Source organism: Palaemon carinicauda, chromosome 29, assembly GCF_036898095.1.
Source record: "Palaemon carinicauda isolate YSFRI2023 chromosome 29, ASM3689809v2, whole genome shotgun sequence".
Lineage (NCBI taxonomy): Eukaryota > Metazoa > Arthropoda > Malacostraca > Decapoda > Palaemonidae > Palaemon > Palaemon carinicauda.
In genome coordinates this window covers 79,507,761-79,519,029 of record NC_090753.1, presented here as the reverse complement: position 1 = coordinate 79,519,029, position 11,269 = coordinate 79,507,761, and the positions used below count along the sequence as shown (strand labels likewise).

The window sequence follows — 11,269 nt, the reverse complement described above, 5'->3', positions numbered from 1 at the left end:
AAGACTACTTTTCATAGCTATACCCCCTTGAGTAAGACTACTTTTAATAGCTAAACCCCCCTTGAGTAAGACTACTTTTAATAGCTGAAACCCCCCTGAGTAAGACTACTTTTAATAGCTGAAACCCCCCTGAGTAAGACCACTTTTAATAGCTAAACCCCCTTAGAGTAAGACCACTTTTAATAGCTAAACCCCCTTGAGTAAGACCACTTTTAATAGCTAAACCCCCTTGAGTAAGACCACTTTTAATAGCTAAACCCCCTTGAGTATGACCACTTTTCATAGCTAAACCCCCTTGAGTAAGACCACTTTTAATAGCTAAACCCCCTTGAGTATGACCACTTTTCATAGCTAAACCCCCTTGAGTAAGACCACTTTTAATAGCTAAACCCCCTTGAGTATGACCACTTTTCATAGCTAAACCCCCTTGAGTAAGACCACTTTTCATAGCTAAACCCCCTTGAGTAAGACCACTTTTAATAGCTAAACCCCCTTGAGTAAGACCACTTTTAATAGCTAAACCCCCTTGAGTATGACCACTTTTCATAGCTAAACCCCCTTGAGTAAGACCACTTTTAATAGCTAAACCCCCTTAGAGTAAGACCACTTTTAATAGCTAAACCCCCTTGAGTAAGACCACTTTTGATAGCTAAACCCCCTTGAGTAAGACCACTTTTGATAGCTAAACCCCCTTGAGTAAGACCACTTTTCATAGCTATACCCCCTTGAGTAAGACTACTTTTAATAGCTAAAACCCCCTTAGTAAGACCACTTTTAACAGCTGAAACCCCCCTGAGTAAGACTACTTTTAATAGCTGAAACCCCCCTGAGTAAGACCACTTTTAATAGCTAAACCCCCCTAGAGTAAGACCACTTTTAATAGCTAAACCCCCTTGAGTAAGACCACTTTTAATAGCTAAAACCCCCCTGAGTAAGACCACTTTTAATAGTTAAAACCCCCTGAGTAAGACCACTTTTAATAGTTAAAACTCCCCTGAGTAAGACCACTCTTAATAGCTAAACCCCCTTGAGTAAGACCACTTTTAATAGCTAAAACCCCCCTGAGTAAGACCACTTTTAATAGTTAAAACCCCCTGAGTAAGACCACTTTTAATAGTTAAAACCCCCTGAGTAAGACCACTTTTAATAGTTAAAACTCCCCTGAGTAAGACCACTCTTAATAGCTAAACCCCCTTGAGTGAGACCACTTTTAATAGCTAAAACCCCCCTGAGTAAGACCACTTTTAATAGTTAAAACCCCCTGAGTAAGACCACTTTTAATAGTTAAAACCCCCTGAGTAAGACCACTTTTAATAGTTCAAACTCCCCTGAGTAAGACCACTCTTAATAGCTAAACCCCCTTGAGTAAGACCACATTTAATAGCTAAAACCCCCCTGAGTAAGACCACTTTTAATAGCTAAAACCCCTCTGTGTAAGACCACTTTTAATAGCTAAACCCCCTTGAGCAAGACCTCTTTTAATAGCTAAAACCCCCCTGAGTAAGACCACTTTTAATAGCTAAACCCCCCTGAGCAAGACCACTTTTAATAGCTAAAACCCCCCTGAGTAAGACCACTCTTAATAGCTAAAACCCTCCTGAGTAAGACCACTTTTAATAGCTATACCCCCCTTGAGCAAGACCACTTTTAATCGCTAAACCCCCTTGAGTAAGACCACTTTTAATAGCTAAACCCCACCTGAGTAAGACCACTTTTAATAGCTAACACCCCTTTTGAGTAACACCACTTTTTAACAGCTAACTCCCCCCCTCCCTGAGTAAGACCACTATTAATAGTTAACACCCAGTAAGAACACTGTTCAATCACTAACAAACAAGGAAGACCACTGTTTAGTAGCTAACACACCCATTAAGACCAGTTTTAATAGCTAACACACCCATGAATATGACCACTTTTTAATAGCTAATACCCCCAGTAAGACCACTGCTCAGTAGATATCCCCCAGGTAAGACCACTGTTCAGTAGGTAGCAACACCCCAGTAAGATCACTTTTTAATAGGTAACTCCACCCTTGGGCAGGATAACTGTTCAATAGCCAACACCAGCCCAGAGGACCCCTTATCATTATTACTTGCTAAGCTACAACCCTATTTGGAGAAGCAGGATGCTATAAGCCTAAGGGATCCAATAAGGAAAATAGCTCAGTGAGGAAAGCAAATAATGAAATTAATACAAGAGAAGTTCAAGAATGATAAAATAATCAAAATAAATATTTTATATATAAACTAAAAAAAACTTCAAGATAACAAGAAAAGAAATAATGTAGAATAGTGTGCTAGAGTGTACCCTCAAGCAAGAGAACTTTTTAATAGCTAACTTCCCCCTAGAGTAAAATAAATGTTTAATAGGTAACACCCTCAGTAAGACCACTGTTCAATAGCTAACACCAAAGTAAGACCACTGTTCAATAGCTATCACCAAAGACAGACCACTGTTCAATAGCTAACACCCAAGTAAGACCACTGTTTAGTAGCTAGCCATCCTCCCCAGAGTAAAAGCAGTTCAATAGCTTATACCTCCAGTAAAACCACTGTTCAATAGCTTACACCCCCCCCCCCACCCCGGCAAACCAATGTTCAATTGCTAACACCTCCAGTAAGACCACTGTCTAGTAGCTTACACCCCCAGCAAAACCACTATTCAATAGCTAACACGCCCAGTAAGACCACTGTTCAGTAGCTTACAGCCTGCGCCCCAGCAAAACCACTGTTCAATAGCTAACACCCCCAGTAAAACCACTGTTCAATGGCTAACACCCCCAGTAAAACCACTGTTCAATGGCTAACACCACCAGTAAAACCACTGTTCAATAGCTAACACCCCCAGTAAAACCACTGTCCAGTATCTTACAACCCCCAGCAAAACCACTGTTCAATAGCTAACACCCCCCGTATAACCACTGTTCAATAGCTAACACCCCCAGTAAAACCACTGTTCAATAGCTAACACCCCCAGCAAAACCACTGTCCAGTAGCTTACACCCCCAGTAAAACCACTGTCCAGTATCTTACAACCCCCAGCAAAACCACTGTTCAATAGCTAACACCCCCCGTATAACCACTGTTCAATAGCTAACACCCCCAGTAAAACCACTGTTCAATAGCTAACACCCCCAGCAAAACCACTGTCCAGTAGCTTACACCCCCAGTAAAACCACTGTCCAGTATCTTACAACCCCCAGCAAAACCACTGTTCAATAGCTAACACCCCCCGTATAACCACTGTTCAATAGCTAACACCCCCAGTAAAACCACTGTTCAATGGCTAACACCACCAGTAAAACCACTGTTCAATAGCTAACACCCCCAGTAAAACCACTGTCCAGTATCTTACAACCCCCAGCAAAACCACTGTTCAATAGCTAACACCCCCCGTATAACCACTGTTCAATAGCTAACACCCCCAGTAAAACCACTGTTCAATAGCTAACACCCCCAGCAAAACCACTGTCCAGTAGCTTACACCCCCAGTAAAACCACTGTCCAGTAGCTTACACCCCAGCAAAACCACTGTTCAATAGCTAACACCCACAGTAAAACCACTGTTCAATAGCTAAAACCCCCAGTAAAACCACTGTTCAATAGCTAACACCACCAGTAAAACCACTGTTCAATAGCTAACACCCACAGTAAAACCACTGTTCAATAGCTAACACCCACAATAAAACCACTGTTCAATAGCTAACACCCACAGTAAAACCACTGTCCAGTAGCTTACACCCCCAGTAAGACCACTGTCCGGTAGCTAACACCCCCAGCAAAACCACTGTCCAGTAGCTTACACCCCCAGTAAAACCACTGTCCAGTAGCTTACACCCCAGCAAAACCACTGTTCAATACCTAACACTCCAGCAAAACCACTGTTCAATTGCTAACACCCCCAGTAAGACCACTGTCCGGTAGCTAACACCCCCAGCAAAACCACTGTCCAGTAGCTTACACCCCCAGTAAAACCACTGTCCGGTAGCTAACACCCCCAGCAAAACCACTGTCCAGTAGCTTACACCCCAAGTAAAACCACTGTCCAGTAGCTTACACCCCAGCAAAACCACTGTTCAATAGCTAACACTCCAGCAAAACCACTGTTCAATTGCTAACACCCCCAGTAAGACCACTGTCCGGTAGCTAACACCCCCAGCAAAACCACTGTCCAGTAGCTTACACCCCCAGTAAAACCACTGTCCAGTAGCTTACACCCCCAGTAAAACCACTGTCCAATAGCTTACACCCCCAGTAGAACCACTGTCCAATAGCTTACACCCCCAGTAAACCACTGTCCAATAGCTTACACCCCCAGTAAAACCACTGTCCAGTAGCTATAACCCCCCCCCCCCCCCCCGTAAAACCAGTGTCCAATAGCTAACACCCCCAGTAAAAGCAGTCAAGTTACTTACACCCCACAGCAAAACCACTCTGCAGTAGCTGACACACCCCAGTAAAAACACTGTCCAGTAGCTATCACCCCCCCCCCCCCCCCGTAAAACCAGTGTCCAATAGCTAACACCCCCAGTAAAAGCAGTCAAGTTACTTACACCCCACAGCAAAATCACTCTGCAGTAGCTTACACACCCCAGTAAAAACACTGTCCAGTAGCTATCACCCCCCCCCCCCATAAAACCAGTGTCCAATAGCTAACACCCCCAGTAAAAGCAGTCAAGTTACTTACACCCCACAGCAAAACCACTCTGCAGTAGCTTACACACCCCAGTAAAAACACTGTCCAGTAGCTATCACCCCCCCCCCCCCCCCCCCGTAAAACCAGTGTCCAATAGCTAACACCCCCAGTAAAAGCAGTCAAGTTACTTACACCCCACAGCAAAACCACTCTGCAGTAGCTTACACACCCCAGTAAAAACACTGTCCAGTAGCTATCACCCCCCCCCCCCCCCCGTAAAACCAGTGTCCAATAGCTAACACCCCCAGTAAAAGCAGTCAAGTTACTTACACCCCACAGCAAAACCACTCTGCAGTAGCTTACACACCCCAGTAAAAACACTGTCCAGTAGCTATCACCCCCCCCCCCACGTAAAACCAGTGTCCAATAGCTAACACCCCCAGTAAAAGCAGTCAAGTTACTTACACCCCACAGCAAAACCACTCTGCAGTAGCTTACACACCCCAGTAAAAACACTGTCCAGTAGCTATCACCCCCCCCCCCCCCCGTAAAACCAGTGTCCAATAGCTAACACCCCCAGTAAAAGCAGTCCAGTTACTTACACCCCACAGCAAAACCACTCTGCAGTAGCTTACACACCCCAGTAAAAACACTGTCCAGTAGCTATCACCCCCCCCCCCCCCCGTAAAACCAGTGTCCAATAGCTAACACCCCCAGTAAAAGCAGTCAAGTTACTTACACCCCACAGCAAAACCACTCTGCAGTAGCTTACACACCCCAGTAAAAACACTGTCCAGTAGCTATCACCCCCCCCCCCCCCCGTAAAACCAGTGTCCAATAGCTAACATCCCCAGTAAAAGCAGTCAAGTTACTTACACCCCACAGCAAAACCACTCTGCAGTAGCTTACACACCCCAGTAAAAACACTGTCCAGTAGCTATCCCCCCCCCCCCACGTAAAACCAGTGTCCAATAGCTAACACCCCCAGTAAAAGCAGTCAAGTTACTTACACCCCACAGCAAAACCACTCTGCAGTAGCTTACACACCCCAGTAAAAACACTGTCCAGTAGCTATCACCCCCCCCCCCCCCCCCGTAAAACCAGTGTCCAATAGCTAACACCCCCAGTAAAAGCAGTCAAGTTACTTACACCCCACAGCAAAACCACTCTGCAGTAGCTTACACACCCCAGTAAAAACACTGTCCAGTAGCTATCACCCCCCCCCCCCCCGTAAAACCAGTGTCCAATAGCTAACACCCCCAGTAAAAGCAGTCAAGTTACTTACACCCCACAGCAAAACCACTCTGCAGTAGCTTACACACCCCAGTAAAAACACTGTCCAGTAGCTATCACCCCCCCCCCCCCACGTAAAACCAGTGTCCAATAGCTAACACCCCCAGTAAAAGCAGTCAAGTTACTTACACCCCACAGCAAAACCACTCTGCAGTAGCTTACACACCCCAGTAAAAACACTGTCCAGTAGCTATCACCCCCCCCCCCCCCCGTAAAACCAGTGTCCAATAGCTAACACCCCCAGTAAAAGCAGTCAAGTTACTTACACCCCACAGCAAAACCACTCTGCAGTAGCTTACACACCCCAGTAAAAACACTGTCCAGTAGCTATCACCCCCCCCCCCCCCGTAAAACCAGTGTCCAATAGCTAACACCCCCAGTAAAAGCAGTCAAGTTACTTACACCCCACAGCAAAACCACTCTGCAGTAGCTTACACACCCCAGTAAAAACACTGTCCAGTAGCTTACACCCCCAGCAAAAACTGTCCAGACCCTCCTCCCCGAGTAAGTTAATGTTCGAAGTTTACTAACCAATAAGTTAAAGCATTTACTACAACTTCTATTCAACAAATAAAATATTCAACACGAATTCAAATTCCTCAACTCACCTAAAGGCAGCAGGAAGTGTTTTGTTGGACCTCCAGTGTGGAGGCAGCACTGAACACACGACATTTGGGGCACCGGTCCGTATTAGGTCTCCGGGGGGCTCACCCACGGCCCCCATCAATTCGGCCCAGGCTCGGTCACCCAGACCGAAGCCTGTGATCAGGTCATTTATGGGCATTTCGGGATACATTTTATCGATAGAAGTTTTTCTATATTTATAATTGAGCAAATTTTATCTTAATTTGATCCTGTAATGAAATTTGGGAATTCGAATGTCAAGGAAATTTTCTTTACGGAATCTATTCATATATATTACTTTTTTCAATAAATTACTTTAAATTACTCTTGAAATTATTTTATGGATGATAGAGACAACGAATTTGGTAGTTTTGAATTACATGAAATTAAATCAAAGTAAATCAAAATAAATTTTTCAGTAGGTTAGTTCCTCAATTAGAAGTCGAAGTAGTTTAGGTCTTCAGTCAATATTATACTTGCTGTATATATATATATATATATATATATATATATATATATATATATATATATATATATATATATATATATATAATTGCAAGTAAATAGGACGAGAGAGAGAGAGAGAGAGAGAGAGAGAGAGAGAGAGAGAGAGAGAGAGAGAGAGAGAGAGAGAGACCTAAAAACTAGCAATTCCGACAACACAAAAGACTGCTAGACTAAATATTTTTCCTTGCAAATCACAAAAGATAATTAACCTGAAAACAATGACACTTCGCAATACACAGTCACTTATAACTCGGAAAATAATAACAATAAAACGCACTGATATCCATTTAAAAGTCGAAACTTTGGCTTCGAAGGAAAGCCACAGTTCTTCAACGGAATTCCACTACAATTTTCCTGACAGTAGCCACAAATAACCAAACCTGTGGCTCCTGGGTGACTGCCGTGGCCGGGTTGTGGGCCTGCGGTCTGCCACTCAACCAGAAGCCAGCCCCCTTTGAACACAAGCTCCGCCCACTTGGCCATCTTCAGCGTTTGATTTTCAATAAAAGAATTATTTAACTCATTCGTTTGATCCACATGCACCTTTATAATCAAATTCGCTAACTAAAATCAATGAAAGGATCAAGATTTTAGTGAGAAAAGATATTTTTTAATGTTAAAAAATTCAATTAGTTCAGAAATAAAAATTGCATAAAGAGTATTGGCAACAACCAATGAAGAGGCTGTGTGGTTGATAAACCCCGCCTCTTTTATATCTGGCTCCGCCCTCTCTGCCTCAAACCACGTGGGATTGCCAATTGTTGTTTACAAAACAACCTGTTGTTATGGTAAAAGAAACTGTTGTGTTATTCGAATGATTTGAAAGTATTTTTCAATAGCATCATGAAAAGTTTGCATGATCTCATACCTGAGAACTAGATGTGTTTATGTTTTAACAAGAATATGTATTAACAAATACTGTATAAATTTGATGGTTACTAGAGCGTCATACTGTAGGACAGGACCTGCTGTAGGCTACACAATTGAATTTAAAATATTGAAAAGTTACTTCGCAGCTGCTACCTTTTAATCTTTATTTGTTCCATGACTTCAATCGTTCTAGACTCTGATATATATATATATATATATATATATATATATATATATATATATATATATATATATATATATATATATATATATATATATATATGCAGAACCACAGGGAAAATTAAAATACGAAATATACGATTAAGTCCTGACTAGTTTCGTGATACTTCTTCAGAGGACTCTGAAGAAGTATCACGAAACTAGTCAGGACTTAATCGTATATTTCGTATTTTTATTTTCCCTGTGGTTCTTCTGCATCTGAGCATCACGTTTTCCTGTGATTTTTACGCATATATATATATATATATATATATATATATATATATATATATATATATATATATATATATATATATATATATATATATATACCAGCAGTAATGACAATCTGATGTGTCTATCTATCCTAGTGCTGATAAAGATAAGGGAATTTAATTTTAGAGGAACAATGGTAGAACTATCGGCCTATTTCCGAGTAGATGGATAGACCTATCTAAATGATGCAAATGAAGTTCACAGATAAGAAAATAATTTTCAATTACAATCCGAAAATTTCGTCTGTATCATTTCTTAAAGCAATTATTCTCTTTCATAAAAGGCTTAGTTCTTTATTGTGGTGTTAAGCCCGTATGGACAATTAAAACACAGATGTCCCTTGTCTAATTTCCTGGAGAAATTACTGGTATCCTTTTTAATCCCTCTTCGATGTAGATTAAAATCGGTCAAGGCTTTGGTTCAATTAGGTAGGCCTATAATTTCCTTTAGGTTATCTTTTCCACATTCTCGCTTGAACTCTGGTGTGCTCATTTGTGTAGGCCTATAACTTTACTGATTTACCTCGTGGTTATCTTTTCCATATTATCGCTTGAACTCTGGTGTGCTCTCTTTTGTAGGCCTATAACTTTACTGATTTACCTCGTGGTTATCTTTTCCATATTATCGCTTGAACTCTGGTGTGCTCTCTTTTGTAGGCCTATAACTTTACTAATTTACCTATAGGTTGTCTTTTCCACATTCTCGCTTGGACTCTGGTGTGCTCTCTTTTGTAGGTCTATAACTTTACTGATTTACCTTTAGGTTATCTTTTCCATATTCTCGCTTCAACTCTGGTGTGCTCTTTTATGTAGGCTTATAACTTAACTAATTTACCTATAGGTTGGCTTTTCCACATTCTCGCTAGGACTCTGGTGTGCTTATAGGCCTATAACTTGTTAATCAATATACCTGTAGATTATCTTGCACCATCTCAAGTCTAATTCTTCTTGAAAGCCCAAATATTTTTAGTTTTCCTAATTTTAATTCATTTATCCTATTTTGAAGATGTATCGGCCTCAGAATTTCGACTACTGAAACCTACATTACCAGGTGCCTCTTCAAGTTGCCCAAACTGCTTTTATGTACTGGCTTGATAGCATCCAGGGGTCTAGAACAGGCGTAACCTATAATGCTCTTCATCCTTGGCACAGCCCAAGGTCCTTTCAATATACTCCGAGCATATTTAAAGGCGAAGCGCGAAGTAGGAGACAATGAATGGAGAAGTATTGAATTAAAAGCTAAAGATAGAGACGACTGGCGAAATCTAACCGAGGCCCTTTGTGTCAATAGTCGTAGGAGATGATGATGATGATGATATTTAAAGTACCTTACTACAGCCTAGGGCTGTGTATTGAAGTGTCATTGTTTTAAGGTTACTGTTCTGTTGTGATTTTCGAGGTAAGATGGTTAGCAGACTATTCGGTGTATGTGTAGGCAAAGGGAAAATGAACCGTAACCAGAGAGAAGGATCCAATGTAGTACTGTCTGGCCAGTCAAAGGCCACCATAACTCTCTAGCGGTATAGTATCTCAACGAGTGGCTGGTGCCCAGGCCAACCTACTACCTATGCAGATGAAAGTAGAAGGATATTTCTGAGGCCTTTGGTCTGCAGTGAACTGGTAACGACTGATGATATATATATATATATATATATATATATATATATATATATATATATATATATATATATATATATATATATACTGTATGTATGTACAGTTATAGTGTATATTCCTATACACAGTGAATATTAAAAAGTGTATATTAAACAAATGTAAAATTCTTCATGCATATTGTAGGTTTCTTTTCAAGAACTTATATCTAAAATCCGAAATGAACAGAAAATCTACTTTGTGCACTCTTAATGGACCTACAAAAATACTGCAAATCTAACTAAAAGTTCATTAGGCCATTTTTCATAGGCCTATTCATGAAGTTTATAAAAAAAAAACACACACACACACAATGATTATCTTGAGCAGTTTTGAAGACATCGGAAAAAAATTGTCAGGTTTTCTCTAATCAAAGGAATTGTTAAGATGTCTCATCCACAGAATAAATATTTTGATTATTATTATTTTTTTTTTTTTTGAGTTACTATAATAAGAAATTCTTTGGTTTGATAAATGCTAGAGATTATTAATACTCGAGTTCCACATCAAGTTTTATAGATAAAAAAAAAATATAAGCATGGCAGGATCTTTTTTTTTTTTATTGAAGAATTGAATTTTCAATACTTGACTCATATAAGAAAAGTTGCCAAGTGGGCCTATTATAGCTATCTTATTTCTAAGGATATGACGATGTTGGAATAGGCCTACAAATGGCCTACGAAATCCTCTTCTTTTAGAGTGACTCATAAATGTATCAGTATGTGTATGTGTTAATAAAAAGCAATAGGCAATAGGCCTACCCTGATCGAAGTCACCTTACAAAATATAGGCATATCGTTCCCCATATAACAGATTTAAGCGCAAACGCATAGATATCTAAACACCTTATATACATATAAATTACCTATATTTATCCGTTGATAAAAGTAAAGATATACTTATCCACAATAAAAGTAACAGTTTTAATAGTTTATGTATGAAAAATCTGAATTGGCGCCGTTGCTGTTCTTAAAATATCTTATTTTGATTGTTGCTTCTCTTGTAGTTTGTTTATTTCCTTGTTTCCTTTCCTCACTGCTATTATTCCCTGTTGGAGCCCTTGGGCTTATAGCATCTTCCTATAAGCCCAAGGTTATAGCTGTAATAATAATAATAATAATAATAATAATAATAATAATAATAAGAGAAAATCTACATCAGACAAGGTGAGCTTCATCTAACTCGCAAACCAC

General features: G+C 40.4%; 1 protein-coding gene across 1 annotated transcript in view; it reads right to left on the bottom strand.

Annotated features, from left to right (window-relative positions):
• The window catches only part of LOC137622679 (runt-related transcription factor 1-like), a 78,734-nt gene extending 71,264 nt beyond the window's left edge, over positions 1-7,470 (bottom strand). The window contains exons 1-2 of the mRNA XM_068353274.1: positions 7,337-7,470; positions 6,537-6,782 (exon numbers count right to left, since the gene is read on the bottom strand). Of these exons, the coding sequence (XP_068209375.1) occupies positions 6,537-6,724 (188 nt within the window). The 5' untranslated portion in view covers positions 6,725-6,782; positions 7,337-7,470. The remainder of the gene's footprint in view (positions 1-6,536; positions 6,783-7,336) is intronic.
• Between the last annotated feature and the right edge of the window lie 3,799 nt (positions 7,471-11,269).